Source organism: Mobula hypostoma, chromosome 1 (assembly GCF_963921235.1).
Source record: "Mobula hypostoma chromosome 1, sMobHyp1.1, whole genome shotgun sequence".
Classification (NCBI taxonomy): Eukaryota; Metazoa; Chordata; class Chondrichthyes; order Myliobatiformes; family Myliobatidae; genus Mobula; species Mobula hypostoma.
The window spans coordinates 99306800-99326737 of NC_086097.1; the positions used below are offsets into that span (position 1 = coordinate 99306800).

The window sequence follows — 19938 nt, forward strand, 5'->3', positions numbered from 1 at the left end:
CTGTACTGTCTCAGTACTTTTATATTTGTGTGCTGTAGCACTTACTTTTTATTCGCAGTTATTTTGTAAATAACACTATTCTTTGCATTTCTGGTTAGATGCTAACTGCATTTCATTGGCTTTGTATCTGTACTCGGCACAATGACAACAAAGTTGAATCTAATCTAATCTAATTTAATAACAAGACTTCAAAAAGCCTACTGGTTCTAACGCCTGGAGATCAAGTGCGAATCCAAGATCAATATTCCAGCACATGGTCCATGCAAGGATATGCGCAAGAGGAAGTTGCTCCACATTCTTACCAGATCCATATGGAGCAAGGAACACCTCTGAGAAGGAACAGGGTGGATCTACGATCACGAGCTCCAACCCAAAGCTGTGACACATCACCTCTTAGTACAGCAAAAGGGCCAGCAGAGGTGATAAATAAACTTGTTGTTCAGAGTTATCAGAAAGACACAAATATTAACACAGCAAGTGAAAGCAATGTTTATGAAGACAAACAGCAGACCAAGGATCATCAAACCACCTTAGATGCTGACTGAGAGTTGATAAGTGAATAAGGGGCTGTATTTGCTCATTGCAATTGAACTTAATATAAATATCTTTGTTGGAAAGCATTATTGTTTCTTGCAAGTTTATGAGGACATAGTATTGTGTTTGTTTTTTCTTTAAAGGGGAAGATGTGTTACGTGTGTACATAATAAAGAACTTCAGTTCCCAGTGTGCAATGCAGGCGGTTCACCCCGGAACTGGAACTGATGTTGGTGGTTTGGCCGTATGCGCTGGTATCAAGCTGAAGCCATTTACTGTAAATAAATTTGTGTTAGGAAAATATACAAACTTCACACCGGCAGCACTGGAGGTCAGGGTGGAACCTGAGTCACTGGAATCATGCAGCATTGAGTCTACTAGCTGCATCACTGTGCTACCTCTATTTATAAAATTCAGTCTTCTAAAGTTTGATAAAATATCAATTATTGTCAACACAGTAGTCTATCAGCTCTACTATTTGCTTTGGTTTTAAAATTACGTTGTGCGTAAACTGCTGACCCATTATACTCATTTGTGGAATGCGATTCAACAATTATATCTGTAACTTGGAATTGAAATGATTCAGATTTGTCAACTTGCAAGCACCAATAAACAATAGATAATTATTCAGCTTTGCCATTACAAATGTAGCTGTATTCCTGAAACCAAAAGTTAGTACATTTTGTTACATAGCTGAGAATACTCCATTTTGTTAAGCAATAATGGTTGAACTGAACCTCTGAATCAATAGCAGAAAAATGTTTATTAAATACATCCAGTTTATTAACTATACAATGCTTTCTAATCTCATGCAAATATTCTCAACTTCCTTTTAGATGTCCATAGAGTACAAAACAATAAATTTAGTTTTCTGTTGTGATTTTTTTTCTGCCTGAAATTTTCCCCTGTTTGAATTGAACAGTTTATCCTGCATTTCTACAGTTATACGTACTCCCACATCACATCCAGACACTCTACATTACCACATATTGCCAGTTTCCTATCCAGTCAACCACAACTGGTCTCTCTCTGAACTTTATAGCAGTTCTTTTGCACATTCTGCAAATGGCGCCTACAGCTAAATTAGCATCGCACTTTGAAGACATGATGCTCTTTTAGTTAATGCAGTGATGTAAAAGTGGCACTGCAGTGATCTGCAATTCAATCCAGTGCTTAAGTATAAACCCTTCCCACACTTATTTAATTCTTTTTATATATTGTCAGATTTCATTCTTTATTCCTCAATAATTAATAGTTCAGTAAGCAAACTTTAGCCTAGTCAGGGTTCACAGGAAAGGTAACAGCAGAGACAGTTATTTTTAAAATAAGGGAGACAAAGTAAAGGAAGGAAGAAATTAAATTTTGTAAACCAAAAGCAAAAAAATCTTCCTGCTTGGGGTAAGTTGAAAACTGAATGACAGTCACTGTCGCTATCAATAAAATAAAGCTGTCAAGGAGGAAACAGAAAACAAAATATTTGGCTTTTCCCATAGGTAATTCAAGGGGAAGATACTAGACAGCCACCCACTTCCACTTTTGGTACTCTTACCTCTGCTCATGCGTTGCTTCTCCCCAGAGAGGATTCCAGGTGTGTCAATAATAGTAATGCTTTCCAGCACTTGATTTGGCAGCTGAGCACACATGAACCTGCAAATGGTTAAGAACACATTAGTTAGATCTTGAACATGCACCAGTGGAATTATGAATAAGTCCCAAAATCAGAAAGATCCTGAACATACACGAGAGGAATTATGAATATGTACCACAGTCCAATCGATGATTAGCTAAATAGTTCACCATAATCAAAACAAACTTGAAATTTAAATATGAAGATACAATTATCAGAGTACATGCTAATACCTGAGAAGGTGCTGCACATTTCCACCAAGAGTTCTGAGCTCCCACAGAATGTGTTAAGAGTAACCGGTCCAACATACAACTCATTGTAGTTAAATCTATCAATGATATATACTTAAAGAAACAAGGATTGACATTACAAGACCACATAATATGTTTGTTTCATAAAAATAACCAAAGCAGTTATGTAGTAATCTGCACTGAAAACAATTCAGGGCTTTCCAATAATTCAATGAATTCTGCGCTAAGCCATACAAACTGGTTTGTGTTGGGTTCGGTCTACAGCCAACTGTAGGAGCACTAGGACTGATTACATCATCAGACTACTGTTTGAGACCAAGTTCTCATACTTCTGCTTTCCACCAACCCTTGAACGGAATGTTGACACATGTATTATATACAAACGTAGGTTCATGATCTGCTCCTCAGACACATCCATGAAAATATGATGTTCATTATGGTCTGACAGCACCAGTAAAACCCTTTTCCTACATTGGAGGATGAAATGGATGGAGAAAAAGTGCTAGGAAACTAAAAGTGGAAACCAACTGACTTTAGGTTGGGGCATTAAAATTCAACTTTCCTCAAATCATTTTCCATCTATTACATAGGGAAGAAAACAGTCACTACATTTGAAAACTTATTTTGCCTCTTTGGTCTTGAGAGGCAGGAGGCAGAGCAGCAGCAGGAAGCTTAAAAAAAGAGCCTTTCAAAATGACGAATAGAGCTTTTCAGAAAAGTATTTCTTACTAGGTAACTGTGAGAAACATCAGCCATAAAAAAAGGGAAAGTAGGCTCTAGCAGAGTGACCATGGTGAGAGTGGATCAGTATTTGGTAAATTAGGAGGCTTTGATGAGAAAAGATGCAGATAAGGTTCTTTGAATTTCCTCTTTAGCCTTAGAGCAATCAGGGCAATGTCCTGATCCTTCTTGTTTGGAAGACTCACAAATAAGAGAAAATCTGCAGATAACACACATCAAAGTTGCTGGTGAACGCAGCAGGCCAGGCAGCATCTCTAGGAAGAGGTGCAGTCGACGTTTCAGGCCAAGACCCTTCGTCAGAAAATCTGCAGATGTTGGAAATACAAGCAACACACACAAAATGCTGGAGGAACTCAGCAGGCCAGGTAACATCTATGGAAAAGAGTAAACAGTTGATATTTCAGGGTGAAGCCCTTCATCAGGACTAGAGAAAAGAGATGAGAAGTCAGGGTGAGAAGGTAAGGTGAAGGAGAGGAAGAAAGACAAGGTAGTAGGTGATAGGTGAAACCGGGAGAGGGGGAGGGGTGAAGTAAAGAGCTGGAAAGTCAATTGGTGAACGAGATAAAGGACTGGAGAAGGGGGAATCTGATTGGAGAGGACAGAAGACCGTGGAAAAAAAGGAAAGCAGAGGAGCACCCAGAGGGAGGTGATGGGCAAAGTAAGATGATAAGGTGAGAGGGGGAAATGGGAATGGGGAATGGTGAATGGTGAAGGGCTTAGGGTGGCATTACCAGGAGTCTGTGAAATCTATATTCATGCCATTAGCTTTGAGGCTACCCATATGGAATATAAGGTATTACTCCTCCAACCTGAGTGTGGCCTCATCGCGACAATAAAGGAGACCATAGACTGACATGTCGGAATGGGAAGCGGAATTAAAATAGGTGGCCACTGGGAGATCCCACATTTTCTGGTGGACAGAGCGTAGGTGCTTGGCGAAGTGGTCTCCCAGTCTATGTCAGGTCTCACCAATATACAGGAGGCCATACCGGGTGACCCATATGTGAAATGTGACTCACCTGGAAAGACTGCTTGGGGCTTTGAATGGTACTGAGGGAGGTAGTGTAGGGGCACATGTAGCACTTACTCCACTTACAATGATAACTGCCGGGGGGAGGTCAGACGAGGAGTGATGAATGGACAAGGGAGTTGCATAGGAAGTGATCCTTGCGGAAAGCAGGCAATGGGGGTGAGGGAAAGATGTCCTTGGTGGTGGGATCCTGTTGGAGATGGCAGGAGTTACAGAGAATTATGGGCTGGATGTGGAGGCTGGTGAGGTGGTAGGTGCAGACAAGAGGAACCCTATCCCTGGTGGGGTGGTGGGAGGAAGGGGTGAGGGCAGACATGCATGAAATGGAAGAGATGTAGGCAAGGGCAGCATTGATAGTGAAGGAAGGGAAGCCACTTTCTTTGAAGGAGGACATCTCCTTAGATCTGGAATGAAAGGCCTCATCCTGAGAGCAGATGTGGCGGAGACAGAGGAATTGTGAGAAGGGGATGGCATTTTTACAAGTAACAATGTGGGGGTCCAGGTAGCTATGAAAAACAGGTATAAAAGATATCAGTAGATAGGCGGTCTCCAGAGATAGAGACAGATAGTTTGAGAAAAGGGAGGGAAATGTCAAAAATGGGCCAGGTAGGGAGAAAATTGGAGGCAAAGTTAATTGTCAAAAAGCTCCGCATGGGTGTAGGAAGCAACACCAATGCAGTTGTCGTGTAGCACAAGAAAAGTTGGGGACTGATATTAGTGTAGGCTAAGAACATAGACTGTTCCACGTAGCCAACAAAATGACAGGCATAGCTGGGACCCATGGTTGTGCCCAGCTACACCTTTTGTATCATGGAAGTGGAAGGAGAAATTATTGAGAGTGAGGGCCAGTTCCGCCAGACAGAGGAGAATGGTAGTAGAGGGGAACTGGTTGGATGTGAAAGATTACGTCTTTGGGAAGTGTGCCCAGATGCAACTCCTGACTGACTACATGAAGAAGATGAATTTGGAGTTGGACATAATCAGGATATGGGTGGAAGTCAGTGTAAGGGGGTTTCGATTTTTATGTTACTGCGGAGGCTAATTAAAATGGCGTCTTTGTTATGTTAATCTGGGGAATGCTGCTTTGTTGTCTTAAACGCTGAGAAAGTTTGCGCTAGCAGCTTGTTGTGGTTTAGAGGGTGATAAGAAATACGTTATTAACCAATTGGGATAGTTGTTATGGTTTTGGTGTATTTGAAGATACTGTATGCATGGGGTTTTGGGGTAGAAGGCGGGAGAGCGAGACAGAGGATGGACGAAGTGCTGTGAGTCCGCTAACGGGGTCAGACCCCGAGCGGGACGTTCGGCAAGGAGACGGAGACAGATTCATGTGGAGCGTCTGGTCGACCACCGTTGTTGGTCCCAGGCAGCCGGTCGAGGTGGTCCGAGGGGATCGCAGGGCGAAGAAGAAGGTCCTTGAGCTCCAACGGGTTTTTTTGTGCACAAAGAGATTGAACTTTGATAAGTGTGGTGCCTTTTATTTTCCTTTTATATTTTATTCTCTTTTAATTACATAGTTCCAGTTATATCTATAAACTGTAAATCATTTAATTGCATCTGGTGTATTGTCTGTTATTTGGGCGGGGTGGGGTACCTCACACAGCATCTGCACAAACAAGTTATCCAGTTTGGCGGGACCGAGGCTGTTTCCCTAGACGACAGCGAGCCGAGCGACCCTGAAAGTGGCCGGGGGGCTACATTGTGGGGGCTTTGTCCGGGATGCTTGAGTCTGTTGGTATGCTGTGTGAGTGCCCTGTTTAAATCTGTAGTGTGTCTCTCTGTGGGTTATTTGCTGGTTATTGCTGTATGCATGGTGGGTGAGGTCTTTGTTCGAGTTCAGTCTGGCATTGACGAGTTGGAGGTGGCACTCGGGGCTGTCCATGCGGTTGGGAGAGAGAGGAAAGAGTGGTCTGATTTGGAGGTAGAGTCTGCGAATAAATGTTCTAGCTCTGGCAGGCTCCGCCTGGCACTTGGGATAGTGTCCACCCCAGGAGAGGCGGAGGCATGTGAGACGCGGGCGGAGAGGATCTCTCAGTTGTTAGATGAGTGGCAGTGCTCGGTTGAGGGAGAGCGACAGGGATTGGTTGAAAGTTTGAGTAGGCGGGCTGGTGACAGTGTTAGAGCTGTCAGGTTCACTTACACCGTAGTGACAGCTGTCGGTTATTTGAAAGAGGGGGGAAAGTTTTTAGTGAGTCTTCTCTGGCAAGGAGGGCGGCTAAATTGCTTGTAGTGCCAGGGGGATCATTTCAGGGGATCAGCCCCTCCCTCAGTTGTTCAGCTGATCAGAGAGGGATCGAGAAACTTAGTGGAGGCCCAGTGGGGGAACGGCTTGGGGTCTCTGGGGAAGCACGTTCCCAGCAATGTACCACTGAACTTCCGCAAGGAAAAGACCCTATTCCTGAAGGTTTAGAGGGACCACGCCCCAGGGTGTCGTTATGAATAGAGGGAAGCGATGCTAAAGCCATCCTCGACCTCGGGGCACAGATCAAGTTGTTGTACAGTTCGTTTTACAACCGGTGTCTGAAGCATTTATCCTTGACAACCGCAAGGGCACCGGAGACTTTGGGTACTAGTGGCAGTAGTTATCCAGAAGACGATGATTGGTTAATGACCCTGGAGTTCATGGAGGCATTTTCTGGGCACCCAGCGTGTCGAGTTGCTTCTGAGGACGTGTGTAGCAGGCTTGAGCCAGTACCGAATTTAAACGAGACCCAGCGGTGGTACGGCTTGGGGAAAGTAGCTGAGGGTGAGACCCTCTTAGTAGATGCTCCGAACCACCACGAGGGAGGGGAGTTGACTGCTGAGGACACCTCAGAGAGAGAGAGGTCGCAGCAACTGGACCCTGGCGGTGTGGAAGATGAAGGCAGCGTGTGTGTGGATGATGCGATGTGGTTTAATGTGCTGCATCTGAGGAGTGGATGTTGCCAGATCCTGAGGAGTGCGGCTGTTGAGCTGGAGATGGCCTTTACTAGTTCCCTAGGATTCTTTCGATCCGAAAAGATGCCCAAGGGCATATCCGGAGCCCCTGCATCCTTCCCGCGGGGCATGAGGAAAACCATGGAGGAAGTGAAGGTGTGTGGAGTTTTGACGTATGTGGATGACCGCCTAGAGCTTGGATTCACCTGGGGGGACTATGAGGCGAGGCGAGGCGAGTGGCTGAGCCCGGGCGACCGAAGTGAAGTGTCAAATGTGGAGGAGTTTTTGGCCGGAGGAGTTTGGTGCAAAATGACCCGACATACCAGTTGAACTTCCTGGTGTTGGGACAGACGGTGGTGGACCTGGGGATGAAAACCTGGGTCGTCAATCTGAATGAGACACAGGGGAGAGAGGGGATTTGCACCGCACTGCGGTCATATACTGACGAATTAATCTAGCGAGAAGAAACAATGACCCGCCTTCGAAGGGATCAGCAGAAACTCAAGACGTCGATTCAGAACAGATTGGAAGACTTGCAAGTTGGGGAAGATCATGGAAGTGTTCTGACTAAGGTCAACAGAAAACCGAGAGCCCAGGGAGGGGAGTTTGACTACACTCCCGAGGAGGTAAAGAAATGGAGGACAGATCTCGGAAAAGGGAGGCAGACGCTTGAAAGGAACCTGAAGATGACTATCGCGAGTTTAAATGAAGTGGAAAAACTGAACGTTGACCTGGAAGACGCCCTCAGGAAGAAACCGCCGGAGGCTGAACATTCTTTAACTGCTGCTTTTCAGGTCAGGGAGGGAGAAGCTGGTGGGGTAACTGCATCCCAGACTGAGATGGCCAGGAACCCTGAGTCAGAACTGCGGAGGCTGTGGCGAGAGTTGAAGGAGTCCCTGAAGAAGCTGACGTCTCGACTGCAGGAGGCTGAAGGGGTAGCCCCGGCTAAATGTTTCAGTTTGGAGAAACTTAACCAGCAGCTATCGATCGAGGGAATGAGGAAGGATATGGATTCGAAGGATGATGTGCTGCACATGTGGAACATGCTGCCTTTCGCTAACTTCCCCATGATTGAGGAAGAGACCTTTGGCCCTTCTCCCACTGAGTCAGGTGTAGTGGGGAGGGCTAGCTGTGGGCAGTCTGAGTTCCGGCAGAATTGGGAAGGAGGAGAGGCGGGGCCCTGGACACGGGACTGGGGGCTCTGAGCTGTAGTGGTGGCCTGAGTGACAGAGGAGTTGGCAAGCAGGCCCGAGGTATCCCTAGTAGTGTCTGAGCCTTTTGGGTTTAGGTGAGGGGGGTACGGAGGTCTCAGAGGGTTAAGAAGCTCCCAGATAGGTTGGCGTATTTAGCGCCCGTGGGACGGGAGTAAGGTCCACTGTTTGGGGAGAACTGTCACTGTGTGTATCTGTGTAAGTTTGTGTTGTGTGTCTGTAGGACTGGGTGGCGAGTTATTTAGAAGTCATGAGGACATGACTTTATTTGGTGGGGGGAGAGTGTAAGGGGATTTCGACTTTTATGTTACTGCGGAGGCTAATTAAAATGGCGTCTTTGTTATGTTAATCTGGGGAATGCGGCTTTGTTGTCTTAAACGCTGAGAAAGTTTGCGCTAGCAGCTTGTTGCGGTTTAGAGGGTGATAAGAAATACGTTATTAACCAATTGGGATAGTTGTTATGGTTTTGGTGTATTTGAAGATACTGTTGCGAGGGGGTTTTGGGGGTAGAAGGCGGGAGAGCGAGACAGAGGATGGACGAGGTGCTGTGAGTCTGCTAACGGGGTCAGACCCGAGCGGGACGTTCGGCAAGGAGACGGATTCGTGTGGAGCATCTGGTCGACCACCGTTGTTGGTCCCAGGCGGCCGGTCGAGGTGGTCCGAGGGGGTCGCAGGGTGAAGAAGAAGGTCCTTAAGCTCCAACGGGTTTTTGTGCACGAAGAGATTGAACTTTGATAAGTATGGCACCTTTTATTTTCCTTTTATATTTTATTCTCTTTTAATTATATAGTTCCAGTGATATCTATAAACTGTACATCATTTAATTGCATCTGGTGTATTGTCTGTTATTTGGGTAGGGTGGGATACCTCACACAGCATCCACACAAACTAATTACCCAGTTTGGCGGGGCCGAGGCTGTTTCCCTAGACGACAGCGAGCCGAGCGACCCTGAGGGTGGCCAGGGGGGCTACATCAGGAACAGGAAGGAAGCAGTTACTCTACTGGGGGTATCCTATAGGCCCCCTGGTAGCAGCAGAGATACAGAGGAGCAGATTGGGAGGCAGATTTTGGAAAGGTGCAAAAATAACAGGGTTGTTATCATGGGTGACTTTAACTTCCCTAATATTGATTGGCACCTGATTAGTTCCAAGGGTTTAGATGGGGCAGAATTTGTTAAGTGTGTCCAGGATGGATTCCTGTCACAGTGTGTGGACAGACCGACCAGGGGGAATGCCATACTAGATCTAGTACGAGGTAATGAACCGGGTCAGGTCACAGATCTCTCAGTGGGTGAGCATCTGGGGGACAGTGACCACCGCTCCCTGGCCTTTATAATTATCATGGAAAAGGATAGAATCAAAGGGACAAGAAAATTTTTAATTGGGGAAAGGGAAAATTATGAGGCTATAAGGCTAGAACTTGCGGGTGTGAATTGGGATGATGTTTTTGCAAGGAAATGTACTATGGACATGTGGTCGATGTTCAGAGATCTCTTGCAGGATGTTAGGGATAAATTTGTCCCGGTGAGGAAGATAAAGAATGGTAGGGTGAAGGAACCATGGGTGACAAGTGAGGTGGAAAATCTAGTCAGGAGGAAGAAGGCAGCATACATGAGGTTTAGGAAGCAAGGATCAGCTGGGTCTATTGAGAAATATAGGGAAGCAAGAAAGGAGCTTAAGAAGGGGCTGAGAAGAGCAAGAAGCGGGCATGAGAAGGCCTTGGCGAGTAGGGTAAAGGAAAACCCCAAGGCATTCTTCAATTATGTGAAGAAAAAAAGGATGACAGGAGTGAAGGTAGGACCAATTAGAGATAAAGGTGGGAAGATGTGCCTGGAGGCTGTGGAAGTGAGCAAGGACCTCAATGAATACTTCTCTTCGGTATTCACCAATGAGAAGGAACTTGATGATGGTGAGGACAATATGAGGGAGGTTGATGTTCTGGAGCATGCTGATATTAAGGGAGAGGAGGTGTTGGAGTTGTTAAAATACATTAGGACAGATAAGTCCCCGGGGCCTGACGGAATATTCCCCAGGCTGCTCCACGAGGTGAGAGAAGAGATTGCTGAGCCTCTGGCTAGGATCTTTATGTCCTCATTGTCCACGGGAATGGTACCGGAAGATTGGAGGGAGGCGAATGTTGTTCCCTTGTTCAAAAAAGGTAGTAGGGAAAGTCCGGGTAATTATAGACCAGTGAGCCTTACGTCTGTGGTGGGAAATCTGTTGGAAAAGATTCTTAGAGATAGGATCTATAGGCATTTAGAGAATCATGGTCTGATCAGGACAGTCAGTATGGCTTTGTGAAGGGCAGATCGTATCTAACAAGCCTGATAGAGTTCTTTGAGGAGGTGACCAGGCATATAGATGAGGGTAGGGATGTGATCTATATGGATTTTAGTAAGGCATTTGACAAGGTTCCACACGGTAGGCTTATTCAGAAAGTTAGAAGGCATGGGATCCAGGGAAGTTTGGCCAGGTGGATTCAGAATTGGCTTGCCTGCAGAAGGCAGAGGGTGGTGGTGGAGGGAGTACATTCAGATTGGAGGATTGTGACTAGTTGTGTCCCACAAGGATCTGTTCTGGGACCTCTACCTTTCGTGATTTTTATTAACGACCTGGATGTGGGGGTAGAAGGGTGGGTTGGCAAGTTTGCAGATGACACAAAGGTTGGTGGTGTTGTAGATAGTCTAGAGGATTGTCAAAGATTGCAGAGAGACATTGATAGGATGCAGAAGTGGGCTGAGAAGTGGCAGATGGAGTTCAACCCGGAGAAGTGTGAGGTGGTACACTTTGGAAGGACAAACTCCAAGGCAGAGTACAAAGTAAATGGCAGGATACTTGGTAGTGTGGAGGAGCAGAGGGATCTGGGGGTACATGTCCACAGATCCCTGAAAGTTGCCTCACAGGTGGATAGGGTAGTTAAGAAAGCTTATGGGGTGTTAGCTTTCTAAGTCGAGGGATAGAGTTTAAGAGTCGCGATGTAATGATGCAGCTCTATAAAACTCTGGTTAAGCCACACTTGGAGTATTGTGTCCAGTTCTGGTCACCTCAGGATAGGAAGGATGTGGAAGCATTGGAAAGGGTACAGAGGAGATTTACCAGGATGCTGCCTGGTTTAGAAAGTATGCATTATGATCAGAGATTAAGGGAGCTAGGGCTTTACTCTTTGGAGAGAAGGAGGATGAGAGGACACATGATAGAGGTGTACAAGATAATAAGAGGAATAGATAGAGTGGATAGCCAGCGCCTCTTCCCCAGGGCACCACTGCTCAATACAAGAGGACATGGCTTTAAGGTAAGGGGTGAGAAGTTCAAGGGGGACATTAGAGGAAGGTTTTTTACTCAGAGAGTGGTTGGTGCATGGAATGCACTGCCTGAGTCAGTGGTGGAGGCAGATACACTAGTGAAGTTTAAGAGACTTCTAGAGAGGTATATGGAGGAGTCTCAGGTGGGGGCTTATATGGGAGGCAGGGTTTGAGGGTCGGCACAACATTGTGGGCCGAAGGGCCTGTACTGTGCTGTACTATTCTATGTTCTATGTTCTAGGATCATATGATACACTTCCAATTTCATAGATATTTATCTTGGTAAGGTGGTCACACCCAAGGTACAGGCAAAAGTATTTGGTGACCCAAAGGAAAAGGGGGGTAAATAGAGGGTGCAGGTCATTCCCCTCAAAAACAGGTATACCATTTTGGACACTGTTGGGTGGAATGACCATTCAGGAGAAGACAGTACTAGTCTGGTCGGTGGCATGAGTACTGGCTCTGAGACTCAGCAGGGAAGGGTGAATGAATAAAGGACAACAGTGATAGGGGACTCTATAGTTGGAGGGGGGCAGATAGACAATTCTGTGGCTTCAAAAGGGACTCTAAATAGCTGTGTTGCCCCCTTGGTGCCAGGGTCTAGGATGTTGCAGAGCAGCCACAGAACATTCTTAAGAGAGAGTGAACGGACAGAAGTTGTTGTAATTTATGCCAACGTATACGTGGATAGAGAAAGAGATGAGGTCCTGTGGGATGAATATAGGGAGCTGGAGGAGAAGTTAAAAAGCAGGACCAAGGATAGTAATCTCTGTACTATTCTCCAGTGAGAATAATAATAGGAGGATATGACAAATGAATGTGCGGCTGAAAAATTGGTGTAACGGCAGAGATTCAGAGTTCTGGACCATTGGGATCTCTTCTTCAACAGGGGTGACATGTACAAGAGGGGCAGGTTATACCTGACCTGGAGGGGGAGCTGACAGGTAGTTTTGCTAGTATTACAGGCTGGGGTGGGTCTTAACTAGACTGGGATCCTAAGCAACAGGGAGGCAAATGAGAGGCTGTAAAGTGTTGCAGAAGTCAAGGACAGCAAGTTGAATGGGCATGACAGACAGGAGAGTCCATTGGATTAAACAACAATTTCAATGCAAGAGGTACTACAGATAAAGGCAGATGAACTTGGAGCTTGGATAGCTACGTGGGCTGAGGGTAATATACCCAAATGCAGAACATGGCTAAGGAGGGAAAGAACTGGCAGCTTAATGTTTGGGGAACAGGTGCTTTAGATGGGATAGAAGCAAAAGAAAGAGAAAGGAGAGTTACAGAAGTATAATCAGGAAGGCAAAAAAAGAGGCATGAGATACTTTGGTAGAGACTACAATGGAAAATCAAAATATTTTTATGTATTTTAAGGGGGAAAAAAGTAACCAGAATGAAAATAGGGCCCTTCAAATTCCAAAGGGGACACCTTTGTGTGGAGCGCCACAGGAAATGGGCAAAGTTTTTAATGACTATTTGCCCATAGGTTTTACTGTTGAGAAAAACAAAGATGTGAAAATTAGGAAAATTAAATGAGGAGGTCCTGCAGATATTCCACATTGCAGTAGAAGCGATATTAGATTTTTTAGTAAGTGTGAAGGTAAACTAATTACTAGGGCCTGACCAAGTTTGTCCAAGTACTATGTTGGAGGCCAGAAAAGAAATGGCAGGAGCCCCAGCTAAGGTATTGCAACATCATTAGCCACGGGAGAGCTGCTGGTAAACGAGAAGGTAACGAATGTTGTGCCTTTATTTTAAAAGGGCAGCAAAGAATAAATCTGGGAAATATAGGTCATTAATTCCAATATTCTGTGGTAGATAAGTTACTGGAGAGGATTCTGTGGGGTAAGATATACATATATACACAGAGACAGAGGTTGATTAGTCAAAGTAACTTTACTATTAAAGTACATATACGAGGGGTGATTGATAAGTTCGTGGCCTAAGATAGGAGTCAATTTTAGAAAACCTAGGACATTTATGCTCCATGACCGCTAGACTGAGTGTGTACATGTAGGAGGGGGCTATGTTGAAAAATAAATGTGCTAGGTTTTCTAAAATTGGCTCCTTCTACCTTAGGCCACGAACTTATCAATCACTCCTCATATATGTTACCATATAATTACCTTGAGATTCATCTTCTTGCAGGCATTTACAGGGAAACAAATACAATAGAATTTATAAAAAAGTATACATAAGGACTACAACTGTGCAAAAGAAGACAAATTGTGCAAATAAAACAATAAGTAATACTGAGAACATGAGTTGTAGAGTCCTTAAAACTGAGTCTGCAGTTTGTGGAATCAGTTCAGGGTTGAGCTGAGTGAAGTTATTCACACCTGTTCAGGAGCCTGATGGTTATAGGGTAATAACCCTTCCTGAACTCGGTGCTGTTGGACCTAAGGCTCCCGTACCTTCTGCCCAATGGTAGAAGTGAGAACACAGCATGGCCTTAATGCTGTGGGTCCTTGATGATGGATTCTGCTTTCTTGTGGCAACACTCCTTATGAATGTGCTCAGTGGTGGGGAGAGCTATGCTTGTGATGTACTGGGCTCCATCCACCATTTCCTGTAGACCTTCTCTGTTCTTGGGATTGATATATCTACAGTAGACCCTGATGCAACCAGTTAGAGTAGTTTCCATTGTGCATCTATAGAAGTTCGTCAAAGTTTCTGATGGCATGCCATATCAATGCAAACCCCAAAGGAAGTAAAGGCACTATCATGACATTTGCATGCTGGCCCCAGGACAAATCTTCTGATATGATAACGCCAAGAAATTTAAATTTTCTGACCCTCACCTGATGAGGACTAACTCATGGAGCTCCAGTTTCTTCCTACTATAGTCAATAATCAGCTCTTTGGTTTTTCTGACATTGAGTGAGAGGTTGTTATTCAACAAGATTTTTCAATTTCCCTCCTATATGCTAATTCATCACAATCTTTGATTTGGCCAACAACAGTGGGTCATCAACAAAATTAAATAAGTCATGGGAGCTGTACTTAGCCATATAGTCATAAGCAAGTAAAGCAAGGGTCTAAGCACAAAACCTTGTAGTGCACCTGTGCTAATAGTGATTGAGGAGATGTTATTGCTAATCTGAACTGACTGAGGTATGCAAGTGAGGAGATCAAAGATCAGTTGCACAAGAAAGCATCAAAGTCCAGGTCTTGGACCTTAGTAATTAGTTTTGAGAAAATTATAATGTTGAATGCCGAGCTGTAGTCAGTGGGGAGTATCCTGATGTATGCATCTTTATTGTCCAGGTGCCCCAGAGCTGAGTGAAGGGCCAATGAAATAGCATCTGCTGTTAACCTGTTGTGACAGTAGCCAAAATAGAGTGGATCCAGGTCGCTCCTCAGGCCAACTTCTCAACCAATTTCTAGAAGCACTTCATTATGGAAAGTGTAATTGCTACTGGATGATAGTCACTGAGGCATGTTATCATGTTCTTCTTGGGAACCAGTATGACTGAAGCCTCCTTGAAGCAGATGGGCACCTCAGACTGCCGAAGCAAGAGATTGAAGATGTCTGTAAACACTCCAGCCACAGGTCTTCAATACTCAGCTAGGTACACCATCTGGGCCAAGTGCTTTCCGTGGATTCACCCTCCAGGAGGTTGCTCTTGCACTGGCCTCAGAGATTGAGATCACAGGGTCGTTGAGGGCTATGGAAGCTTGTGAAGGTCCCTCCATTTTCTGTCAGTCAAAGTAAGCACAAAAGGCACTGAGCTCATCTGGGAGTAAAAACTTGTTGTTTATGTGACTTAGTACTGCTTTGTAGGAGGTGATAACATTCAAGCTTGCCACAGTTGTTGAGCATCCTTCAAGTTTAGTCCAGAATTGCTATTTTGCATGTGAGATAGCTTAATAGACCCCTTGTACTTTCCTGGGTCACCAATCCTAAACACCACTGATCTAGCCCTCAGGAGATAATTGAATTGAATTGACTTTATTTCTTACATACTTCACACACGGGGAGTAAAAATCTTTACATTACGTCTCTGTTTAAATGTGCAATGTGCAATCATAGTAATTTACAATAATTTATAATAAATAGAACAGTCAATGTAACATACAAATACACTCAAATCAGCATGAGTTAATCAATCTGATGGCCTGGTGAAAGAAGCTATCCCAGAGCACGCTGGTCCTGGCTTTTATACTGCAGTACCGTTTCCCGGATGGTAGCAACTGGAATAGATTGTGGTTGGGGTGACTTGGGTCCGTGATGATCCTTCGGGCCTTTATTTCACACCTGTCTTTGTAAATGTCCTGAATCATGGGAAGTTCACAACTACAGATGTGCTGGGCTGTCCGCACATAATCAATCTCTTAGTTCATCCAGAGCTTCTGCTAGCGGAAGACTCCAAATGATTTTGTTGACACATACTCGTCCATGAGTGTCTTTATAAAGTCCGACAAACTTGGTGTCTTCTGAATCCTAAAACATGCCCTAGGCCACCAACTTGAAGCAAACCCGTAGCCACTCCTCTGCTTCTTGTGACAATACATGTTCAAATTGGAGCAGTCACTTAGTTGGGCCAAAATGTACTGGTCCTGATGTGTTGCAATTAACTGGATGGATTTTGATGGATAGATAGATAGATAGATATTTATTCTACATATACTTAGGGCACTAAGACTTTTACACAGTACTGAAGTAATTTTATGTATTGCACTATACTGCTCTGCTGCAAAAAAAATGTTATAATATACGAGTGACGGTAAACCTGATTCTGATATGCATCTCTATTGTGGACTGAGAATGGGAAGGGGACAGGGAGAGGGGAATCATGATTGGGGAAAGGACAGAGAAGGGAGCGGGAAGCACCAGAAAGAGATTCTGTAACGACCAATGAAGAAATTGTTTGGAATTAAATGACCTTGCCTGGCATCTCAGGGCTGGGTTTTGCTGTACTCATGCCAACACCACCCCTGACATTCTTTCTCTGCAACCTGCCCCACATATCTCCCACGGCACTCCACCCTCGCTATTCCCAACATCTATTGTTCCTGCCAGGTTTATAAATGCACTCTCCGTTCCACGTTGACAAATACAGTACTATTGCAAAGGTCTCCAAAATACTTCGATTTATAAAAGTCTTAGACCTTTTGATTGACTGTAAATGAACAAAATCAACACAGCCACCTAGGACAGATTATGGACTGCTTACATACAATGCTGTAGGCAAATGCATCTTCCAAATCTTCATTTTCATTTAACATTCAAGGTGATTGTTGAAACCTTTAATTCTTCTTAATTCCTAACTTGAAGTAGTGAAATAGTTCCCAGCCATTTCTGGCATCTCCAATATGCCTGCTTGAAATTGCAGTGAGCAAAACAGTTCCGAATTGTCTTGCTGTTATTTCTCAACAACTATAATAAAACAAAGGGGATCCTGACTATGTTCTCCATTTAGTTTTTGTTCTTAAGAGTTGTGCCAAATAAATAGTTGCCTCGATTAATTGATGGCCCAATTAACTGGATCCGTGTGTGCGTGTGTGTGTGCGTGCGCACGCACGCACAGACACACACACAGTGCTTTGTAAAAGTATTCAGCCCCCAACCTTTCGTTCACATAAATGATTATTACAACCAGGGATTTTGATCAATTCAACTGAGAATTTTTATTTGTAAATCACATGCTCCTTTTTTTCCCATAATAGAGCCCAACAGACAGGGAAAAATGTAAAGCATGAAAAACTAACAATTCAAAAACTTAAATGTCAGCAGTTCAAAGATCTTCCTTTCCCTTTGCTCAGTACTTCGTTGAACCATCTCTTACAGCCAGTAGTTCATTTTGATTAGTCTCTCTTAGCTTTGCACAATGTGATGAAGCAATATTTGCCTATTCTTCCTTGCCAATTGTTCAATCTGTGCCAGGTTAGTTGGGGAGCAGCAGTGGACAGCAATCCTGAAATCTTGCCAGAGATGTTCAATCGGGTTAAGGTCAGGACTCTGACTGAGTCATTCAAGGACATCAATTTTCTTCATTTGCAGCCACTTAATGGTTGTTCTGGCAGTGTGCTTTGGGTCACTGTCAAACCACATCCTCCCCCACAAGCAAGAAAACAAATTGTGCAAACAGCAACAAAAACATCAAATCCCAATCCCAAATTCTCCCTTGCCATAAAAAAACAATTCACACAAATGGCAACAAGGAAGAACAGGTGAAAACACAGAATATAAAAACATAAAACTGAAAGAGTCCAAGAGAACTACAGTCCAATCCATAAGTTACAGATCCAGGACTTCAGTACCATGCTCCAACAGCATCAAGGGAGAGAGACCATTTGAATGCAGGAGCCTTCCTTCAGGAGCAGTGAGTGAGAGACCATCACATGCAGACACTTTCCACCTTCCTTATCCTTTTCTAGCCCATCACCTTCAGGGTCATAGGCTGCTGACGGCAACTTGCCAGAGCCATCTGTCTTGGGCCAGTCTTTCAAGTTGTCGCCAGGCGTAGTCCATCTTTGAATATCCTTCATCTCCCAGGGTTAAGGTTCTTGGAGCTTCTATCAGAGTTTCTGTAGCGCGTATTTTTTTTTACGGGATGTTGCTGTACATGTACAACCCTCTCCTTTCGCAGCGGGGCTTGGGACCATCCATGATGGAGTTACTGCCCTATTTAGAATATTAAAAATAGTATTTCCGTTCTTCATGCTCCTTTCATCTGCACAGATGAACATATCCATAAATCCTAAACAACATCCCAAAGCAACGATTATCTTAAAAGTGACAAGATAAAAGAGTATCATTTATGTTCTTTATGGAGACACACATATCCAACAGTTTTGTTTGACCTGAAGACTTCCAACAGGTGAAAATGACAGCCCCAGCTCAATTTATTATTACATGCTAAGCCATTCTTATGAAAAACAAATTCAATTATTGTGCAACAGCATGAACTCCCTTCATTCCTTTCTGACAATATAGCTTTGAACTCTGGTAGATGTACTACATAATTATTTAGTTCACAAAAGTTTCTCATAAGTAGAATTGATCCACATACAATTATTTGTACAGCTTTCCATTATATTCATTGAGGTGAGCAGACTTTTTTAATTAACAACTTCATCTGGGGAGATGTTTCCGATGATCATCCTTCCTTCTTTAAATATCAATAGTTTAACTCACACACAGTCCACTCAATCAGAGAATAAGCCAAGTGACATTGCCAGCATAACTTGCAACTCTTAAGTGCTAGGTTGGTTCTACACAGAATATTTGTATGGCCATATGAGAGGTGTGAGAAGCTCCAGCATCATAATTCCTGCATGTCTGAATAAAGGTAGGAATAGGTACAACACCTACTATATTGAAATATTATGATGACTTTTGCTGTTTAGACTAACCAGGCATGGACGAATACTTGGGGAAAATATCCTAGGACAACTTTGTGCTTTTAAAAACAAAATAGAGACAGTAAAACAGCTAAACAAAGGTGAAGCATTTATTTTCCAGATGTTTCATTTAAATCCAACCAATGACCACCATTTGCTATCCTTCCTCAGTGGCCATGCGGGAAGAAGTTTGCCATGGTAAGTTATGGGCAGCATTATATCGTGGACTAGTACACACTAACCTGGATAAAAACTGCCCAAGTTTATACCACGCTACAAGCTTACAGTCAGCAGGAAAGTGTCTGTTCAAGACTACAACACTAACCCTTGGTGGAAGCATAGCTTTTTTCAATCTCGTACACAATACTGCTTTAACTTGTAGTTAAATATTTTGTTATCTTATCATTTTGAACAGTTTTACAAGTTCATCCATAGAACAGTCATACATACCTGTTTAAGAAAGCATTTCCAAAAGAATTCAGTTTTCGGAAGGGTTTTTTGGGATCCACAACAAGTGCATTGCCAGGAATGATGCCTTCTTCTTTTCCATACATCACAGCAATGAAGGAATCAGTTGTTGGTTCAGGTCCAATTCTCATCCCTGGAAAATCCTGTTCCAGGAGGTATCTATGGTATAACAACACGTTAATCAGACCTTAGATATTACAACACTCTGCAGCACACTAGAAAAAATGTCATCTGATTAACTTTAGAATACAAACTCAAAGATATTTTAAAAAATAATTCTGTTGCACAATTCTTTTCCTGAAAATTCCTCATTCTGATGAGGATATAGACCTGTAATAGTTGAAGCAACAAGATTATATTAAAGTACAAGGTATAATAAATTATTTTAAAGATTACTAAAAAAAAGCTACAAAGAGTTAGTGATATAAATTACAATTTGATAGCAAGAGTAGATTACTTAGTTCTTTAAATTTGCTGTCATTTAATAGGGTCATGGCGAATCTAATTATAC

At 43.7% G+C, this 19938-nt stretch overlaps 1 protein-coding gene across 1 annotated transcript in view; it reads right to left on the reverse strand.

Annotated features, from left to right (window-relative positions):
• The window catches only part of LOC134349347 (EH domain-containing protein 4-like), an 80752-nt gene that overhangs the window by 33617 nt on the left and 27197 nt on the right, over positions 1–19938 (reverse strand). The window contains exons 2-3 of the mRNA XM_063053516.1: positions 19410–19586; positions 2084–2181 (exon numbers count right to left, since the gene is read on the reverse strand). Coding sequence (XP_062909586.1) covers positions 2084–2181; positions 19410–19586 — 275 coding nt within the window. The remainder of the gene's footprint in view (positions 1–2083; positions 2182–19409; positions 19587–19938) is intronic.